Here is a 22,151-nt window from a genome sequence, read left to right on the forward strand (position 1 = left end):
TTTGCTCTTAACCCCATTTTAAAACTGTAGTTTACTACAGGAGCCAAAACCCTTCTCCCACACACTCCATGTATCAAATGATCAACTAATAAGCAGGAAGGTAAACAATTCCTGAAGTATTTCCTTTGCCTAAGCCGACTACTGAATAGGAACCGTGCTCCTAGCGATTGGAATCTCTGGAAACATGCCTTGAACAGACTTAAAACTGCAGCTATTGTAATCAAGACGTGAACAGATAAGTAAGTAATTTTGGCAAGTTACCTTCCCACATGAACTATTTTAAACTTGAAGATTGCTAAACTGAGACATTCAGTAAACATTAAATGAAAACAATCCCAGTAGCTGGATCAAAAAAATAGACAGCAGTCTTCACTCACACATCTAACACTGGCTTGGAAAAAACGAGTTTCAGAAATATTGTTGTTAGATATAAGGACTAAAGAGCACAGAAAATTTTTCAAAAATAGATCTTTATTAGCAGTCTGGGTTAGAGAACTGAATGTTCACTGTGACTTGGGTTTTCCATTGAGAGGAGTAAAAAGTTTTAGCTGTTCACAGGTTACAAGTTCAAAAATATGGAAAGTGATTTATTTACATTACTAAGATGAAATTGAGTTACCGTGGCTAATAGGGGCAAGTGTTGCAAGTTAGACATTAGAAAAGGGATATGAACCCAATTTACTGGGCAAATTAACTTTGTTAGAACCAGCTTGAGCTGGTGCAAAGATAACAGTGCCTTTAGGAGACAAATTGCCTGCCTTGCTTGTGCACTCCAGTGTTTCTCTAATGATTATGAAGTTCTTTAGGCAAGCTTTTTCAGTAGCCTAAGGGAGTCAAAAGACATTGATAAATTTGCAACAGAAATAGAATGAAAACTGGACTTAATGCCCCAACTCTCCATATCTTAATACTTGCTGGTTGAAGTAGTTCTGGGTTGTTGTTGTTTTTTTTTCTTTGTGTAACTAAAATTATACTTCTGCATGACGTAGATGCCACTGATTTCTGATTTGCAAATGGAGCTAAAAGAGTTTTCAAGACTTGAATAACAAGCCCAGAGAATACCTTAAAAAATAATGTACTGGAAAGCAAAGTAGCAGATAGAGAATGACCAAACTGAAGCAAGAGCTGAAACCTTTCAGCAGTGTCCATCTGAAACAGTTCAGATACAGACTGAAATGTATTTGGCAGGATCTCTTTCCTTTTCGATAATGAGCTGTACTCTGATTCACCTTGTGCCCAAGGATTTCACAGTGCTTAATACAAACAAGGTGAATGGTGTCTGGATGCAGCTGGACACTGAACAAGGGGATCTTAATGTGCTTGTTAGTCCAGAAAGTCTTCTGCTATTTCCAGAACTTTTCAATGTGAGAAAGGGGAATGGACTTAAATGAAGTTCCTAAGGACATGTTGCAAATTAGTAGCAAGATGGGAAGCACCTCATAAACAGTCCCATCCTGCAATCATAGGTCTGATCTGCCTACCTGAAAATGAAAGAAAGCCAGACCTCTCTGCAATGATCAATTTAAGCCAACTTGTATTGAACAATTTGCTATGAGATTCAATTACAGAGAAAGAAAGAAAGAAAAACCTTGTAAAGCCGGACTAGACTGTGTCAACAGCATAGTGGTCATTCTTTGATGTGATGCCTTAGGGGAGCCGAGGCAGAATGTGCTGTTTCGGTGCCTTTTAATAAAAATAGGGCTGTGAAACATCTGATGCAAAAATCCAAGGCTCTCGTCAACATCTAACACTGAACCTTAAAATCACCAGACCTGAATGCATGCAGATGAGCTGTATTCATTAATTTTAACAGGATCTGTGCCCATTTACACCAGTTAAATATCTAGCCTAACATTCAATATAAGCAATTTTCTTGTCCCTTCCCAATTAGCTCCATTACAGAAAATCTAATTAAATCATATCTTTTAGCAGGAACCAAGAATTCAAGAGCTACATTTTATCACTTAATTAAAAGCTGTTCGTCTTGAACTGTTAATTTTCTGAAAAAGATATCCAGTAGTTCTTCCTCTGATCCACTTTGGTTACTGAATGAAATGGCTCATTTACTCTGAGTTAGCTCTTGAACTGTACACTTAGGCTCCAGTTCTTGTGAAGAGCTTAGAAGATGATAGGAATCATAGCTGCTTTTCTCCGCACCTCTGGATAAAACCTCTTCAGATATAGCTTGTGTTTTTTCTGGGCCCAGAGAGACATCTGGATGACCATCAGGAAAGCAAAAATGCCAACTACAAGGAATAAGAGAGAGGGGGAAAAAAAAAAAAGATCATGTCTGTTCTTTCAGTGACAGTTTCTGTGCATACAAGAAGGGTTTATGGAAAAGTCTGCAGTCCCTTCTGTGGGCAGATACAGGTTAACTGTGCCCTTACTCTTGCAGCCTTGCAGTTACTGATATACCATAGCCTGAGGCTCAGCCTCTGCATCAGAATTCACACAGACAATATGCACATCTATTAGACATACCCTGTATCACCTATGACTTCACCATAAATCCCAAGGCCTCCTTGGGCATGGTGCCATCTCAACACAGGATTACCCATGACCTCGACTATTTTTCTGGTTTGCTTTTGTCCTGCAACACTTCTTGTTTTTTTCCTCCAGCTCCGAAGTAACTTGGGATCGGTGCCGTAACTCCCTGCTGCATGGAGGGAGAGCTCAGCCCTGGGGGAAGCAGGCAGTAGGTGCACAAATAGATTTAGCTGCCTGGCAGTGAGGTCTCACAACAACCAGAGATGCCCAGGCCCCTACTGTGGTTGTCAGGAGCCAGTAAGTGGTCTTTTGAGTGCCTCTTCCTTTGGGATGAGTGGCACCAAATGGGGAATGCTTTTACAGGTACTTTTTGCAAATTCATTATCCTTTCTTCCTTAAAATGAGGTGCTGCGTCAGAAACATTCATTAGGCTATCTGGTCAAGTTGTGTTTGGGACAATTACAGCAAGGATGAGTGTGCTGTGTATGTTGCTGCTCCCTGCCTTTGTAAATGCAGTCCTACAATGTCCCCAAACTTTCAGGTCATTTCCATACCAGAGCCTAAAGCACAAAAATGTTTTATCTTTTCAAAAAAAATTAAAAGTTTAATTTTTTCATGATGCACTTTAATCCACTTTTGAAATTTCTTTCTTTTTCATTTTTTAAACCACGAGGCTACTTTTTGATAGTGGCTTTCATAAGTTTCTGGTTTGGAATGCAAAAATCATTAAAAAATGAATGGTCTGGAGAACCTCAGTCCCAGGGACCATATTTGTATGGGTCTTTAAGTCTCTAAAGATGCAGGAAAGTACTGAGCAGGAGTTGCAAATGCTACTAGCAGACTGCTGTTACAAGCTGGCTGCCTGATATAAGCAAATGGGGAAATGTTGCCAGGAACGTGTCTCTTTCCTCTTTTGAAATACTAAATACTTCTGTTTTCCTCTCCCTATTAGAAGTATTATTCCAGGTTTACAATGCCAAAAAAAAAAAAAAAAACCAAACAAAAACAAAAAAAAAAAAAACCAAACTAAAAAATTCCTGTATCAAAAATGATTGACTGTAATGAAGAATACAACTTTTTTTCTTTTTCTAAATTTCAAAGTCTGCTTTCACTGTGAAAACAGAAGAAACAATATTTCACAAAAAGCAGAGAGCTGGTTTTGATCAAAAGAAGGTGTTATACTAGCATGACAGTCTGCAGCTTTCTGAGGGTAGCACTTTCAAGGTTTATACAGTCACATCACAAGGGGGATTTGATGTCAGTATTTCGTATGCTATAAATTTTTTGGCAAATTTTAGATTTCCAGAATGCACTTCCACATACAACAATGTACAGGCTATCTTCATTCTGTTTCAAACTTACCTGGCAGGGTTTGTGTCATCACTGTGAAACTAATCCAAGAACCAACCTGTTGCAAAGAAAAACGCACTGTTAATTGTATACTTTATGTAAAGCAAAAGGGCAAGTTTTCAAAATCTTCCCCTGGAAGAAGAGCATGAAACTTGTACTGGAAGAGGGAGAGGAAAAATAGCTAGAAAGGAACCCCCCAGTGTGCTGGATGGGGTAAAGACATGGGTGGTAAATTCTTAGATCACTGGAGAGTCTGCAGTGGAGGGGAATATACACAACAGTCATGATATTGATGTGAGGGAAGAGAAGGGACTGGTGGAGAAACATTTGTGGAGCAAGGAGACTCTGACATATGGAACATAATGATAGATGTGCAGAGGGAACTGCATGGAGGTGCAGATTTTTTGCAGCCAATGACTGAAACACAGTAATCACCTACTCTTTACATATAAGCAGAAGAAAGTCACGTACCTCATATGTATAGTTGGGACAGGATACCAGCAAGAAGAGCCATGTGAAGGGGTTGTAGGTTGGACTTGGAAAACAGGCTTTACTACCTTTATGAAAGGAAAAAAGAAAGAAAAAAAGAAAAAAGAAAACAACTTGATAAAACCAGTTTCCATACAGAAAGGGGAACTGAGCCTTATCACAACTTGTCTGTGTAACAGCCCTCCCCTTGCCCAGTGCTCCCAGAGTACAACTTGTTAGAAAAGTTTCAGTGAAATCTTTTGAGACAGGAAAAGCTGTATTTATCCTAGTGAGAATACTGCTTAGTGAGCCATGTATCAGCTTCTACAGGAAGGTTTGGCATGTCCAAAGGATGCAACCTTTGTTCAGAGGAAGAGAGAGACAAGTAGTTTAATGCAGACTAGCCAGCAGGTGAGGGCTAAGGGCACTCTTCTGGGATATAAATGATGCAGCTGTGTCTTACGCAGCCTGACTCGGGGACATGAACCTGTCCCTTCTCACGTCCTCATCCTTCATCCCAGAGTAGAACAGCAAAACAACTCCAGAGCTAACAGGATGACTCTACAGTCACTGGTAATGCTCACACAAAATGCCACATGCAACGGTTCATTTTTAAGTTCTGGTAACAATGCTATCTTTAATACTTGTAGGCACTGAGCATGTAGATTAATTATTTGGCTCTTGCTGCTTGTACCTGAATTACGCCCCTTGCAACAAACAGCGTAAGCACCTGCCTAACCACAGCACATCAAAAGCTTTCCAGAATAGAAACTGACTTCAGTGTGTGCAGTTAATCACACTGTGGTGAAGTATTTTCTTGAATAGCGTGTTATAGTGGGAAATGACACTATTATTATCTGATAATATATATTTTACTTTCTAGTGTATATAGTATAACTTTAATTCTCATGGTATGAAAGATCCTGAAAACCCTTGCTTGGAGCAGCCTTTTAAGCGCATACCTATACATTGTTGCCTATGTAGGTATTCATGAGTCTGCCTTTGTGTATTTGTGTATGTGTGTATCTTTGCACGAGATGCACGTATCTAAAAACTCTGCAATCTAATTTAAAAGCTTTTGAAACATTTAAAATGGAATCCTCTGTTGTCAGCCAACAGGATGCTTTAGAGATCTTCCATGTTTAAATCCATATTTAAATTGCAGTTGTGTCTAATTAAGATAAATTTGCTATAAGCTTTGGAGCAACAACGTTGTTGCTAATGTATCCTTGTCACCACATTTATTTTGAAGATGTTATACCAATGGCATGGTACCTACTTCATCTTTCTTTATTCTGTGGATATAGATATATAAATTACTGTATACTAGCAGAAGATGGATAGGTTAAACACACTTCAGTCTTAAATAGACAGGAAACAAAGACAGACCTGAATGATTTTGGTGAGCTAAAGCTACGTTGATAAAGTGATTTCCAGCTTCACACATCTGCAAGACATTAAAACCATATTTTCAGTCATATGCTTAAAATGCTGTGGTAACTGCGATTCAGTGCATAATCAGAATCCCCTATTACAACTTAATCTCTGTATCCAGAAAATATGTACTCTGAAATGACTCGCCCATGGGAAATACATTCTGTGATCTTTGTCAAACACACAAGTGTCTAGTGAGCATCGTGGGTGCAGCCTGGGGTTAAGTCAATGCTTCAACTCCACACAGCTCAGTGCAGGCAAGCCTTCAGCGTGGTTCCCATGTGCGGCATGTGCAGCATGCTTTGGTCGGGGGAGATCCAAAAGGCTCCCTGGGGTTTAAGGAATTTAGCAAGATACTTTTCTGAACTCAACATCCTTGTCAGGATTTGGATTTAACCCAGACTGCAAAGCAGCAAGTGAAAAGTTGACCACTGGTTTCGTAAAGATGTCCTGAGTTAATGTGCCTACCCTCTTCCTACACACACTTTCAAAGGTGTTCAGTGTAGCACCTCTGTTAACGCTGGTTACAAAGCACAGAAACCAGTTCTCTAGGTATGTCGCAGAGGAAGGAAATACAGGGTGAATAAAAAGGCAGTGTTTCTCTGAAGGGCAGGCTGGTCAAATGGATAGCAGTCAGGAATTGATAAATGAAGAGGACTGGTATTATTCCTGGTTCTGCTACTCTCTGGTTATACCATGTCCAGCCCTAACCAACCTCTCAAACTTGGTCTTTAATATTTAGATGGTTTAAATCTTTGGAAGACATATCATGTCTCCCCGGTGGGTTATACAGCATGTAGTACAAGGTGATTTCACATTTGCTTGTGGCTTTCAGTACTTCATCAATTACAACTACTGTAGAATGAAAACCAATTAGTACCCATATTTAAAGTGGGAACCAGTAGGAAAACCTGTTTCTATTCCTGAAAAAGAAAGTCTGCCAGTACAACAATCTAATGTCATGCTTTTCATGTTTCCCCTGCTTTACAAAGAAAATCAAAATGCTATATACATTTCAGTCTCAGGCTGAACTGAACATTTTTGTTCATTTTTGGGTTTGAAGACTGATTTCTCCTCTCAAACTGAAAAAAAACACAGTGTCAAAAAGTTGTGTTTTCTTATATCATTTGTCAATCTAAATTTTGCAAAGCTGGAAAAACTTAAAAAATTAAAATAAAAAGGAAGAGTGCTAAAACCTAGAGACCTTAAAAGTAAAGTCACAAAACTAATGCAGAAAAAAAGAAATATGATTGTAATTTTTTAAGCTAATTCTGAAAGTCATCCATAACAAACTTCAATTAAAACCAATTGAAAGAAATATGTAACTTCATTTTATATTGAAATGTGCCATTATCTGGAAGAACACTGTAGATAGCAATGCTGAAAAATTTTCCCTTTTTTGGCAGAGATTTCTATGGGTTTTGTTAGGAAAGTGTAAATCAGGTCTATTAGCAAAGCTGTTACTCTGCATGGATATGTAGTCTTGGGTCAAATCCTGCAGTCCTTTTATGTTTTTTAATTACAATTAACTGGCTCTCATCTATCACAAACACCAGATGTAAAACACTAAATAGCCAGAAAAGGAAATTCTATTATAAAATGCCATATCAGAAGCTGTAATTCTAGCCATAGCAATAGAAGTAATTTTAATTTGCATACTTCCAATTATGAGCTAGAAACATGATTTTTTCTGATTACTATTATTTTAAAGAAAAAAGTTTCAAAGCTAAAGTGTTTTTGTGAAACATACTGAAATGTGCAATGCTCGTATTCTTGTGGAGCAAGAGAGAGTCACACACTATAGTTAACACCTACTAATTCTATAATCCATTTAAGTAAAACAAGCAAAGGGCATTTCTGCAGGGATTTTTATTGGCTTACCTTTGATTCTGCAGCTGCATTCTGCTGTAATTAGTTCTGTTCCGCTTTAGAAATGTGGCTGCTAATGTTCTATATCAAGATGTACTGCTAAATGTAAGCTAGTCCTTAGTGTCTCAGATATAAAATATGGGGCAGTGGGGAACAGCAGAAAAAAAGGCTTATCATATTTATGATGATAAAATATTGAAGCCTACATACTGTTCCCCCTCTTTACATTCCATGTGTATCTTATGAGAACAACGTCCCTGCAAAGCTATGAGTAATTTCTCTAAATATAAGAATCTTTCAGACAGGCTTGTTGACACTCTTCAAATCACTCAGTACTATTTTTTACAGCAGCTGCAGATGTATATACTTAAATCAGGATATGTAATAAAGACAAGCCATAAAAGAGGGGAAAAGAAGAAATCTTCCAAATATTTTGTTCATATGTTTTAGAAAACTGTGAAAACAGCTTCAAATTATTTTATTTTGTAGACTGCTGTTTCAAATTAATTGTCTGGGAACCTGCCAGAACAAGATCTGTAAGGGAAAGGTTTTGAGTCTCCATGGGTAGGAAGTTCTCAAAAGAGCTGCAAGAATTCAGACCACAGAGCAGGTGCTGATGCAGATCTGAAGGGGATGGCTATAGTTATAGCAAATTCCCCCGGCAGGACTCATCTCTCTGCTTGATGGCAGCATTTTCCCTAAAAGCTATAGCAGGGTGTGTTACACTGACAGGGGGAAGGATGTTTCATTAGACAAGGAGGCTTTTTCTATGCAGAGATTTTGACAGGGACAAGTTTTATTGGTAACACTGAGTATTCAGGCAAATGGTTTGCTTGGTTTCAAGCAACCCCTGAGCTTAGGAAGGGCAGACAGTAAGGCTCTGGATGCACTACTGCCTACTGCTGCCAAAACCTCCTGTCTCCTAGTACAGGATTGTTGCTTTCAACTGTAGAGCCTCATTGAGGGTATGAACTTCTTCATATGACTATTTTGCTTGTCTTTGCTTTAGCTTATTATGGCAGGAAAAGCTGAGAACTGCATGGACAACCCCAGAAACAAACACTGCCAAAAATATGATCTTTAAGCGTCTCAATTTGTGAAAGCATTTAAATATTGCTAAGGAGTTATTTGAATGATTTTTTGAAGAGTGTTTGCCTGAAGGAGCCTAAACATGTTACCTGTCCCACCTTCCTGTTATGTTTCTAGAAACTGATCTGTATCTGATTTTCAAAGAGGCTGTTTTGGCTACTGACCCGTGTTTGCTTGGGTAAGTCAACACTCAGCATTTCCAAGTGCAATTCCCGCAGAGGATGGAAGAGAATATACATTTCCACATGAGAATTTCTTACTGAGCCTCTGTCTTACTATACAGTTATCTTCATTCAAACATGAGTTTCAGTAGTCTCGGCCACACTTTGTCACCTGCTCTTTCTCTTGACTTAACCCGCCTTGGCAGCAATTGGTTTTGTTGGTTTTAGTAGCTGTTGAGGTTAAATTAGTCAGGGTACACAGCACTATTGCAAAGTCTGCTTAGGATGTAATTCTTCAGTGTTTTAAAAATGGCAACTTTCAATCTGTCTAAATATTAGTGGTTTTACACAAAATTATGAGTAGTAATATTGTTGATAATGTTCTCATGGCAGTCAGATACAGTATTTCACATTAAGCTCTGTATAGGTAAATAGTATTAGGAGACTTCCTGGCCTGGAAATCTTAATTGATTATCACTAAATCCAGTCAAAGGACACAGGGTTGTGAGTGTGGATGTATATATACACACAAATGCATGTGATGTTATTGCATTTTGTTAAATCGTGAGTTATTCCTATTTCGCTATCATCAATAAAAGTTATTTCTGTACATACCAGAAAAGCAAGGGCAGCAAAAGAAATTTGTCTGTGGCCAAATGCTAGAAAATAGAACAAAATTATAAATTGCATTTTACAGTAAGCACATGGTTTGATACAGGTGAAATTAATCTAGTGTTGACGAGTAGAAATACTTCTTTCCTGACAGGGTCTGCAGAAAGAATGGATGTTATCACACACAATATGAGGAGAATGCAAATAATAACATCACTCTAGAAATGCCAGTCTCTTCACCACTAATCTCAAGGCAGTTTTCACCTAACTTTTTCTGGTATTTCTCAGCCTTATATATCTAAGTGCTTTGTCAATGCAGTTGGTGGTGTTAAGGTTCTTGGAAAGGCAAGGGGAGGGATGAAGTGAAGGTCAGTGGCAGAACCAGGCTGGGTATCACAGTCTTATCCATAGGCCGTTTTATCTGCCTGAGCAGAGAACCCAAGACATAACCTATCCATTACTTTTTTTGGTTTTAGTAGTGACACAGTAGTAAGGTTTTACTATATAGCCACTATCTGCTTCACAGTCTCACCATGCAAGAAATATATTTTGCCTTTTCAATTTTTATGTGCTCTTTACCTGCCCTCTCCTTTTTGATGTTGTCCACAGACCACTGTAGTGCTGTACCATGTTTGTCTCCAAAGGTTTACAGTTCTCAAGTAAACCTTGGTCGTGGCTGAGGGCCACAGACCACGCGTACGTACCTCACTTCCCTGACCAAGTCTCATCGAGCCTTTACTTTTGAGAACCCTTTTTCTCTGGCTGGCACATGACTCCTCTATGGCTCCAACGGCATGCTCTAAAACTCCTCCTCAGAACAACCAGAGCATGTCAACCTGCGAGTCTGTAGCTGCTAAGCAGATGTTTTCCATGGGCCTTTTGTCAGCCTGGTTTAATTTACCATGCCTGCATAGCATTCTGCAACTCCCTGCTTGCCTTTCCTTACCTGTCCCCAAACTAGCCATCTCCGGGTATGGCTGTGGAGGTCACCTGCTGCCGCATCAGAAAAAAACCACCAACATTTTACTGATCTAGATAACTATGCCAGAGGGCTGGTGATCTCCAGCATTAGACCAACAGACCTATAATTGTCATTTTAAGGTGGTGGCAAGCAATTAGAAGTACTTATGAATGTTTTCTGTGTTGGAATGCTGTGTCCTGAACTAATGGTTTCCTTTATAAAGAAGCTGCACCTAGTGATTTGATGACCTGGACTGCTAAAACCTGTGTCTGGGAAAGTTTCAGCGTTGTTTGCAGCGTTACTCTTAAAGCCACACTAAATTCAGCTGTCTTTCAAAGAATCACATAATTTTGAAACAGAACTTCTGTGTTATTTTGAAAGGAAAACAGGTGCCATGTAGGAGAAATTTCTGATTTAAAAAAATTAGTAATTTAACTGAGTGTAAATAAAAATGGCAAAGCAAACCCTTTGTTCCTAAAGTGCATAAATAAGTATAACATGCAGAGGAAAAGGAAAACTAAGGTGTAGCAAGGGAAGTAAAGTAGCAGGAAAAAACTTATGCTAATTATGCTCAAAAGAAGCAAAAGTTCAAAGAGTAAACAAGAAGAAAAAAAATAATGAAGAAACAGCAGAGCAACAATAAAATATAATGAGAAAGAACAAAATGATAAACGACATCTAGAAGCAAAAACCAGGATTTTTTTCATTATCAGCATCAGTATCTGATTGACTTTTACTGGTTTCTCACGCACACACTCACAAATCTTAATTTTCACGAAAAGGATGTATCTTTAGCAAACAAATATCGCCTCCAAGAAAATGGAGCTGGCACTAGTTCTCTCCTGCATTCTTAGTACATATATGGTGAAGATGAGCAAAATATATCAATCTTTGTGTTTTCTCCATTGGGCAATATTTCCAGTTCATAAAACTCGACAGCGACTGACCATTGCTGAATGGGAACATACATTCAGTGACACAGCAGGAGAGCCTCCCACATGACAGTCTTCCTTCTGGCAGGGAGTAAAAGCTAATCTCTGACTAGATTAGTCATATGATCTCGTGTTGGGGACATCTACTGCTTTTGGAGGACTTAAGATTGCATATCAAAAACTTTTTAAAACCAAGCAGTTTTGTGTGCTACTTATACATACATGGTGGCGTATATTGTGGATGGTTGATGTAGTATGCAATCCAGGAAGTGAATCCCCAGTAAAAGGCACAGCCCTGGAATGGACAAAAGATTTTTTTTGTTGTTGTTAGAAAGGGTGATAAGCAAGTTCAAACCATAACTTTATAAATATAAATTCTAAGTGCAAAACCCAGATGACCATTGCAAGACTTTGCAGCAGCTTCTTGAGTCACAGAATATAGATCTCTGTAAGATGCTACGAAGCCACTAAAAAAAGAACCCTAAAAGGTCACAGATTGTGTGGCTATGTATGTTGTTGTATTTATGTATGTTGAATGTGGTTTATGCCTCTTGTAGGAAATTCTTATTTGATTCTGCTGCTGAAGGGCACATTTCTCTATTGTTAGAGCAGTTGTACTACTAAAAGTCTCAGGCTGGTTAACACAGCTGAGCTGTTACTATACCTTAAACTCAGCATTTCCAAGCAAGATTTAACTAGCCAAACAGAACACTAAACCAGCTGAGGCAAACTGAGGTAAAACTGAATTGGCCTGCTTTAACCCTACCAAAATAAAGGCTCACAGTTCCTATAAAGATAATTGAGTTACACACTGCACCTACTCCACTGGATTCGGCCCCAGTTCATCTTCTTGTTGAAAAGCAGCACCCCAGCTGCCTTTGCTTGATGAATGAAGCCGTGGGCTTGGGAAAGCCCAAGCAGAGAGAATGTGATCATGTCTTGCTCTGTATAGGGGTCACTGCTCCCATGCTTTGTACAAGGAAAAACCAAAACCCACCAGCCAACCAACCAGAACCACCCTGGAGACTGCATAAAGCTTTTCTGTGTGTCTGAGTTAAGGATCCCATTCTCAGTTCCCTCTTGGGAAGAGCAGTGTGCTGGTACTGGCTACAGCTCCACCCCATAAGCAGGGCTGCCAAGTCAGGCATTCTCTTTTTAATCTTTCTATGCAGCGCTCCCGTGGTACACAAGGAACTAGCAGTAACTGTGGGTCTCTTAACTCCCACATGCATGAATCACTTTGGAAATGGTACTGTGGTTCCAAAGCTATTTAACTTATATTCATCTTTTTCTTTTCTTTTCTTTTTTTTTTAACTTTATTTTATTTCTTTTACATGTTGTATATTGTAAAACTTCTCTAGTTGTGTATCCTATTAACTCCTTTCTGACTGGAATTGAATTGAGCCACCTGTTATGGCCATACATTTATCTCCTTCACTAAAATCTTCAATATATTGTAGAAGTTTTACAGGGCGGGTCACTGAATGGGGTGGGAGGAAGGGTGATACAAAATGACCAAGACCGGGTACATGAAAGGAAAGAAAAGAAAGTCTATGAGTGACACACAGCTGAAATTCAAGAGGCTTTGCAGGACAGACCTTAGGCTAGCTCAGTATCTTCCTTCCTGAGGCCTCGATCTATAAAAGAATATGGTTTTTTCTACTTGTAATTTGATTTTTGTTTCCTAATGCAAAGCCTGTTGCTTGCTCTGTATTTATATTGCATTGAGGATGTGAAGTGTGATTTCTGTCAGCATTGCTAGATGTCACAGCAGCATATCTCATAATAAAATAGCATTCAGCCTGAAAAATATCCTGGACATGAGAATTAGCCCCTTGGGTGGATGAGTCAAGGTGGACATTGACATGCAGGAGCTAAAATGGACATTGATTTCAATTGGTGTCCTTGGGGACATGGCCCTGAAATTCTTCTTATTTTTGTATTTTGATTAATCGTAATTTCTGGAGCTAGAAAATAAATTAATTTTTTATTTTCTTATCTTCTTCCAAAGACTGCTTTGATATGAGGATATTCTCTCTTACACAGAATCATAAACACATTGTCACCTTGATCATATTTTTCAGAGGAGTGTGCCCTCCTGAAAACTTGTGAACAAATAATGTCTCCAGAAGATGTCTGATGTAGTGTAAACAATGGCAGAAGCAGGCCAAGCTGGAAGAAAAAAAAAAAAGGAAATTAAGGTAAGTGAAAGACTGCTTTTTATTATTTCACAATTTAATGTCACAAAAGGAATAAGGACTAATATTCCAAAACTGCAGTCACACTGAAATCATGAGATTTAAGATATTGCCTTAATTGAAGCATCTGGAACCAAAGATTAATGGAATCATTTTCAGTGTTATACAAAGTTGATTTCATTTTGCAGGGAAGCAACTTCTTTTTACTAGCCTTGAAATGAAAAGAGCTCCTCGAGCTCTGAATGTGATGCATAGCCCTGACAAGACATTAAAACAGGACAGCTGTGTATGCAAGCAGGCGTCTGCTGTGCTTTTCCAAAAGATCTCTCCCGTGTTTTAAGGCTACCTGAGTGCTCCTGTAGGATGTGCCTGACATTTAAAAACATTCTAAATATCTTCTGAATGGTTTCCTTGTCCTTTGCCAGCTCAAGTAGCTGCATGGAGGTAGTTTGTATTTCATTTCCTTGTGGACGCAAAATGAGATTTTGTTGCAAAGTTAATCCATTCTGATGGCTTTTTTGTTGCCCGTTACAAAGAAATGAGGTAATTGTTGTAGAAATTATTATACTGATTCCCTTTTGAGGAAGATTATGAAACAATAACAGGCATTGCTGATTTGCTTCCAAGAATGAGTTGCAGCTCATAGAAACTGAGTTTCAGAAACAAATGTCAGGAGTGATTCCTGGTGGCATTTTATCTTGGTTACATGTACTGTACTACCAGAGCCCGTCTCACTGCAAACCAATTATAAGACATAAATGAAAAGTGGTTTTCAGCATGTGAAATCTCAAATGCTTTTATTATGCATCTTGTATGGTAGCCAGAGTCAAAGATTAAACAATTTCAAAGTAATTAAACCAGAGAGAATTGAGCTAAGAAAATTTCAAACAATTAACGACTTATCCAAAGTCTGGAGCAAACTTCCAGCTTTGCTAGGAATTTTAAAATTAATTTTACTTAGGATGGGGACCTTAGATGAACCCATTAAGGAGCAGTCGCTGGAAGCATTCTGCACACCCCTTGACCACTTGAAAGAAGGCAAAGGTATTGCTGTCTCTTCTGTGTTACCAGAAACTCTCCTTTTAAGTGTATGAGCAATAGAAGGCAGGCAAGCATCTTGCAGCTCTGGATTTGAATTCAGCTACTCTGTGCTCTCATTCCCAGCTCCACTGGCTCCCTTAATGTCTCTCCAAGTCTCTGTTCCTCCATCTGTAAATGGTATTATTATTCACTGTGCTTCTCTGTTGTATGCCAGCTGCCTTGATTCTGCGATCAGTGTGTAGAAAAATGCTGTGGGAAAGCTGAACAGTTCCTTGAGGCTCCTAGTTCCCTGTGTGCCCTCCCATTTCCACTGCTCCAACTTACACAGCTGACAGGCTTCCCTTGATCACATTCCACCCCTCCACCAGGCACTGATCTCCTGGAATGGGGACAACCACACTGAAGAGAACTTCCTTAAGTGTGAAAGTTCCCAGCCTGCCTGGTGCATTAGCCACCATTCCCTGGAAGGGTACAGTAGGTGGTGGCAGTGCCTTGAGCCTCTCGCAGTTATCATGGATAGCTGTTTGCCACGTTCTTGCCTGTAACAGTTCTTAATCCCTCCCATTGATCAGGTCTGTTTTGTTTCTTCCAGTCCTTCAAAAGGCTTGGGAATGGCGGGGACTGTTGAAGGTCATAAAAAGCTATCTTGGTTGGCTGTCCTCTCTTCATTGCTTTTTGGCAGCCTCTTGAGTTCTAGCAGACTAAGCAGGTTGCATTTCCTTGTGGTCAGCTCCTACTGAATTATATCGGAGGAGATTAATTTTCCTTGTTAGCATTCCTGTTTCAGTGACGGAAAGAAGCAAAGCTGTCTGGTTTGTGCTTATGTATGAGCTGCTCTGATTTGTTTCGGTACAGCCAGATACAACCTGTGCTCTTTGCTGTCCAGTAACGGTGGCTGAGCTCTCGGTTTTGTTTGTCACTTGACTGTGCTATTCCTTAAAAGTCTTTCAGAACTCAAATATGTTACATATGGCTGTAGGGAACAGTTGCAGTTTGAAGAGGTCAGTTTCAAAAATCAAATTACCACTTCTGAATTCCTGTGGTGCTTCTTTTGTGTTTCTCAGTTTTTCTTAACCTGACTCATGACATGCAGACCTCTCAAGATTCCTCCTCGTTGTGCCTAGGTGGGAGCTGGGGGGGGGGGGGGGGGGGCGGGGCGGGGCGGGGGGGGAGGGGTGTTATCTTCTGTGCTGGGGACTGATGCTACTATAATCTTATGAGTGAGAATGCATTGTAAAGAGACCGGGATTGAGACACCTGAAGTCTTGCCCTCTCTTCTCTGTCAAGCATGACTTTGGTTTACTACCACTGTGTTTATTATTTCACCCTGTTCAGGCTATATTTCTGGACTTCAAACTATTTGAGGAAAATACTACAGCTCCCATTGTGACCACGTACAATGACCATTTCAACCGGGATCCCATTTTTGGTCAGATTTATGAGTGCTGATAAAATATCAACATTATTGATAAGAACAATCCGAAACTCCCACTGACTCAGACCAGACATGCAGTCTCACATCCCCTGTAAAATCCTCAGCCCTGGAAATGCAGCCTCCATCCCTTTGGCTCCCTGTCCCCCAGGAAAACAGTTCACACAAGTGTCACTTACTGAACCACTGGGTGGCGGAAATTCTTCCTACTTTCCACTTGATCATAAATAGTTGAGAGGCGAATGTAAAAGAGCAGATATATTAGAAGAGGCCCGGTGTATTCTGCTAGAAAAAACTAGAAGTGGAAAAGAAAATAGCTGTATCAGAGTAGGAAATCGTACCAATAAAGACATGAGCAAAATAATACCCCTACCCACAACATCTATTCATCTTTCAAATGTCATTTTGACTTCATTTTTAGGACTTAAATTACACCTGGGTTTTTTTCTGCTCTCTTTAGCAAAGGAGTAAAATCCATCCAGGAATGAGGGAAAGTTTCTGTGCAGAACATTAACCCAGTCAGGAATGCTTTGTGGAACATGGTCAAAATCACAGTTATCTCCTCTTTATACTTTTGGCTGTGCCAGCAGATGCTTATTTGGAATCTAAATAACACAGAAAATCAAAGCCCAACTGCTGAAGGCAGCTTGCTTTCTGCCTTTTCTTTTATATATATAACTTTTTTTCACAAAGCCAACCAAGCGTGACAGAAATAAGCACAGCTTTGAATCCTGGTTGCTAGCAGAGTCATCTGGAAGGGAGGGATCATTGTTTGAAATTTGGTAGTGGGTGGAGGAGCAGGACCTGCCTGCCTGGTGTGTGGTGCTATCAGCCTTTATTCAGTGAACCAGTGGGATGACTCCTTGTGCAGGCATCAGCAGAAGTAGCCTGTGGTGGGCAGACTGGACAAGTAAGTTGCCCTGTAAAACAGAAAGAAATAGTTTCACAGCCTCACTGTCACCCCTGCTAGCCACAGAGCAAGGAGAGTACATATGGAGGCAGGGAGAGAAGGTGGAGTTATGGTGCTGCCACGAGCCAGCCTCAGTTTTATGTTCTGGCTTTGGTTTGGTGCAGCCTGTATTGCTTTTTTTCAGGGCACACACTTAAGCTACAGCAGCTGGAGGAAGTAAAATGTGGTCAGGGTGATGTGGGGGTCTGGATTTGACCATCTGTCCCCACGGGAATGAACCTCAGAACAAAATAGAAATGGTGTGGTCCTACATGTTCACAATGACCAGAAACTGGCAAATCATAACTCAAGTACGTAGTATTGCTTAAGGGATAAAGATTCATAACTAATGGGCCGTTTGGCTTCAAGGTGGCTAGTTGCACTGGTATAGAATTGTCATGGATAAATACCCGTGGCTTAAGGAAGCATCACTGAATTTAGACTACTTTTCTCAAAAGTAGTATTTTCAGGCTGTCTGACCCCCAATGGACTAGTCTTCTAATCACTTTTCAGAAGAGCTTTGAAACAGAAGGGTTTTCCTGCAGAACTATTCTGCAATTAGGTTTTCTTCAGTTGGGACCCCCAGTACAATTTCTTTTCCTCTATTACAGGGGGAAACTTTTTGAAATTTCAGCCTTTCATAGCAGGACTGTCTCCAAAAGTAACAGACTTAAGCATTCTTTACCAGGGAAATGTCAAATTCTCTTTTGTTCCACATGACACCATGATTTCTGTGCTCCATTTAGACTCTGCATGATCCCAAGTGCAAGTCTGTGTACAAAAACATTTAATCAAGGAGTGTGTAAGAGCCCACATTGTTGTGGAAGACACCACAGCCAAGGGTTTATTAGAGTTTGTCCTAGCACTTGTATGGGTCTATTCCTAACTGTAAGCCCACTGTGTTAGGCACTCTGCAAACACCGTAAGGGACAGCCTCCGCTATTAAAACCTAACACACTAAATATAGGCAATGGTGGTATCAGGAGACAGAGGTGCAGATAATATGGTCTGGACAGGTCAGTGTAAGAGTTTGGAATGAGCTGCTTTCTTCATTGTAGCTTTTCCTCTCAGTCATGAGTTGCACTACAAACTATACCTGTAACTGCCAGCTTTTATCATCTGTTTGGTATGAGCATATTACAGAGCTGCCATGAAAAGTTTGACAGGACTTAGCACCAAGTTGTGGTTACTTGTCACCGCACCAAGTATTCCCTCCTTACCCCCCCGGCTGATTTCAGATGCTGGAAGGAGAAGGAAAGCTTCAGGGTTTAGTAAAAAATCCAGTCTCTGTTTAACAGCCAAAGCTACCAGCCACAGGATACCTGAATCCCTGTGGAGGTGGTTTTGGGTGTAGGAGGAGGAATGCAGAGCCTCCCCTCAGAGCAATTCAGAGAAGCAGCTGAGAGCACCAACAGCAGTTCTTGAGTCAGTTTGTGGAGGTGAGCAGCAGCAGCATGTCAGAGTGCTTTACAGGCGGCTGACAAGGACCCATTTTACCTGTGTGTCAGACATATCTGACACAAAGACTTCATCACCCATTGGAGGCAGGTGGTCCAGGGTCAGCTGTGAGATTTGCACTCAAATTAGGTATTGCCTGGCAGGCAAGACTGCATTATTAGCCTTTGTCGTAACTGTGTCACACTGCTGGAACATAGATAAGATCAGCAGCATTCCGTTTCAAATGATGAGGTTTAATTTGTTGTAGCATTTTGGGTTTGTTTTTTTTTTACATTTTGGGTGACCTTCAGTCTGTTTCTGCCTGTTGCATCTCCCATGCTGTGACCTCTGGTCTCCTTCTTTGGCTCACTGATTTAAAATTCATTGGAAATGAAAAGTGAGTTTCAGAAGAAACTGCTAAAAATTTCATGAGTTCAAGCAGGTGGAAGTGAAAGTAGTCTTCAGTTAACACCAAATTACAATTGGTCCTAACCACTGGCAGTCAAAGGCAAGCACCATTCATTTACTGTTGATTCTCAATGAACATATGCAGTATATCTGCCCCGTCATCCAGGTCATTGATGGATAACTTGAACAGGACTGGACCCAGCACTGACCCCTGGGAACACCAGTAGCTACAGGCCTCCAGCCAGACTCTGTGCTGTTTATCACAACCCTCTGAGCTCTGCCATTCAGCCTGTTCTCAATCCACCTCACTGTCCCTCCTCTAACCCACACCTCCTGAGCTTACCTATGAGGATGTTGTGGGAGACAGTGCCAAAAGCCTTGCTGAGGTCAAGGTAGACAACATCCACTGCTCTCCCCTTGTCTACCCAGCCAGTCATTCCATCACAGAAGCTATTAGGTTGGTCAGGCATGATTTCCCCTTGGTGAATCTGTGTTGATTACTCCTGATAACCTTCTCTTCCTCCACATACTTCGAGATGACCTCCAGGATGAGCTGTTCCATCACCTTTCCAGGGATGGAGGTGAGGCTGACCGGCCTGTAGTTTCCTGGGCCCTCCTCCTTGCCCTTGTTGAAGACTGGAGTGACATTGGCTTCCTCCAGTCCTCAGGCTCCTCTCCTGTCCTCCATGACCTTTCAAAGATGTGGAGAGTGACTTAGCAGTCACATCTGCCAGCTCCCTCAGCACTCAGGGGTGCATCCCCTCGGGGCCCACGGATCTGTGGGTGTCAGGTTTGCTTAAGTGATCCCTAACGTGGTCCTCCTCGGCCAAGGGACAGTCTTCCTTTCCCCAGACTTCCTCTCTTGCCTCCAGGGTCTGGCGTTCTTGAGGGCTGGCCCTGGCAGTGAAGACTGAAGCAGAGGCAGCACTCGTAACCCCACCTTCTCTGTGTCCTTTGTCACCAGGGCACCCACCTCATTCAGCAGCAGGCCCACATTTTCCCTAGTCATCCTTTTCCTGCTGATGTACTTGGAGAAGCCCTTCTTGTTGTCCTTGAGATTCCTCACCAGATTTAAGCCCAAATGGACCTTAGCCTTCCTCATCACCTCCCTGCATGTTCTGACAACACCCCTATATTCCTCCCAAGTGGCCTGTCCCTTTTTCCACATTCCATAAACGTCATTCTACTGTTTGAGGTTTGCCAAAAGCTCCTTGCTCATCCATGCAGGCCTCCTGCCCCCTTTGCTTGATTTCTTGCTCATGGGGATGCACTGATCTTGAGCCTGGAGGAAGTGATGCTTGAATATTAGCCAGCTGTCTTGGACCTCCCTACCTTCTAGAGCCATAACTCATGAGATTCCTCCAAGTAGGTTTTTGAAGAGGCTAAAGTTAGCTCTCCTGAAGTCCAGGGTTGCAATCCTGCTTGCTTCTCTGCTTCCTCCATGCAGGATCCTGAACTCCAGCATCTCACGTGCACTGCAGCCAAGGCTTCCCCGAGTCTTCACATCCCGAAGCAGTCCTCCTTTGTTTGTGAATACAAGGTCTAAGAGCATACCTTGAACTTCATACTTGAGTAGGAAGGATGAGTATGAGGATACTCATCCTATAGCTGCTTAATTGCTGGTCTTGGGGACTTATTAGTTGTATGAAGCATCAGTTCAACCTATCATTTTTACAGATGCCCAAAAACCCACAAAATTACTAAGATACTGGTTCCTGCTGACATATTCTGCAAAAATAATAGTCAAATTTTGAATAAAATCCTGAAAATAATAACACTATATCTTGTTGTTTCTGGACACACACACAAAAAAGAATTATAAAAAAATTATAAAAACTAAAAAAGTGATTATTTAAAACACAGAGTATTTTCCTTCTGTATAAATGTAAAAAAACCCAATATTTAGAAGAAAATTACTTTTTTTTTTCCATCTTGTAGGTCTCCTAGATTATTTTGATCTATTTGGTACAGCTAAATATGGTGGCCCATAGTAAACACAAAGATATTTTCCTTGAGGAGCATTACATCTCTATTACTATGTGCATAGCTCAACAGTGTTTAACTGTTGAGCTCATCATTAACTCCCTGCAGATATAAAACAGGAGATGGCTGCTTTTTTCCACATCTGTACTCTCTATTTCATATCATGCACAGTGCCCAGCTCTCTTACCTTCTTTCTCTCCTCTCTAGTGTCTGGCATTATATACTCTATATACCTCTTATTCTCAGTGGCATAGAGAAAGTGCTGTTCTTGAATCAAACCTTTCCTGGGCATGAGCTCTACAGACGATGTTAAACTCAAGCTTCTTTAAGTGTCTCAATTATCAGGTCCTTGGGGACCTGGCTCAGGAATACATAAACTGGTAACATCTATCACATAAACAACAAAACTGATATCTGTAATATGTCAAAAGAGAGCTAAGGTAGGAAATTCCATCATTCAAGAGATGATGAGACAAATGGGAAAACAATACAGGATAGCTAATTCGCAAACCAGCAAGGCATCTCATCTTGCATGAGCCAGATTGTACCGCCTTCTTTAACTGTTGAGAGGATCATGCCAGTAACACCTTGCTGAACTGAGTAACAACCGGGTCGAGAATTATAATCCCAGACCTTATAAGGCAGAGGGTATATTTAGGAAAATATGAATTCAGCAGAGGTGAAAGAAGTCATTTGAGGGAATGTGAGGTGAATTTTCTGGCTGATAGGAGCAGCTAGCACAGTGCCATGACACCATCCCATCAGGTCTACTACAGGGAATGGAAAGGGTTTTGATGCGAGTTAATAGTACTGTGTGTGCCAGTTGGGAAAAGGCAGAAAAGGACAAAAGGAAGCTATAAACAGAGGGGGTGGAGTGGAAAGAGTCTGAAAAAAGTCCAGTGGAATGTTTGTAAAGGAACAGCCCACGGATTAATGAGCAGCTAATTCCTCTCTATAATGTTTACAACATGCCCTTTCTGTAATACCACACAAAACACCCTATCTTGCATTCACGTTGCCTTTTGGCATAGTATCACAACATCTCATTTATAACAAGCAGCACAGCAGTGCTGAGGAAAGGCCATACAGCCTTTTCCATACTGATCCCTTCCTGCAGCTCTTTCCATGCCATTCAGGGGCAGTTTCCCAGTTCATTGGTGCTGGTTGTGATGTTTTCTCTTCAAATACCAACAGGATGTCTGGGTGGAAGCAGGTGAAGTGAGGGTGTGGTACAAGGATAGTACCTGCAGCCAGGACAATGATTTTGGGCCACTGCCTGAAGCTGTTGGCACAGCAAGAGGTAAAAAATAGCTCAAGCATGCCCTGGGTAACTTTGACGG

General features: G+C 40.7%; 1 protein-coding gene across 2 annotated transcripts in view; it reads right to left on the bottom strand.

Annotated features, from left to right (window-relative positions):
• Positions 1-453: 453 nt before the first annotated feature.
• The window catches only part of TECRL (trans-2,3-enoyl-CoA reductase like), a 67,453-nt gene continuing 45,755 nt past the window's right edge, over positions 454-22,151 (bottom strand). For both annotated transcript variants that reach the window (XM_040597040.1, XM_040597031.1), the window contains 8 exons: positions 16,214-16,329; positions 13,430-13,535; positions 11,586-11,658; positions 9,474-9,517; positions 5,695-5,752; positions 4,309-4,394; positions 3,850-3,895; positions 454-2,246 (listed from right to left, as the gene is read on the bottom strand). In XM_040597040.1, coding sequence (XP_040452974.1) covers positions 2,119-2,246; positions 3,850-3,895; positions 4,309-4,394; positions 5,695-5,752; positions 9,474-9,517; positions 11,586-11,658; positions 13,430-13,535; positions 16,214-16,329 — 657 coding nt within the window. In that variant the 3' untranslated portion in view covers positions 454-2,118. The remainder of the gene's footprint in view (positions 2,247-3,849; positions 3,896-4,308; positions 4,395-5,694; positions 5,753-9,473; positions 9,518-11,585; positions 11,659-13,429; positions 13,536-16,213; positions 16,330-22,151) is intronic.

Source organism: Falco naumanni, chromosome 1, assembly GCF_017639655.2.
Source record: "Falco naumanni isolate bFalNau1 chromosome 1, bFalNau1.pat, whole genome shotgun sequence".
Classification (NCBI taxonomy): domain Eukaryota; kingdom Metazoa; phylum Chordata; class Aves; order Falconiformes; family Falconidae; genus Falco; species Falco naumanni.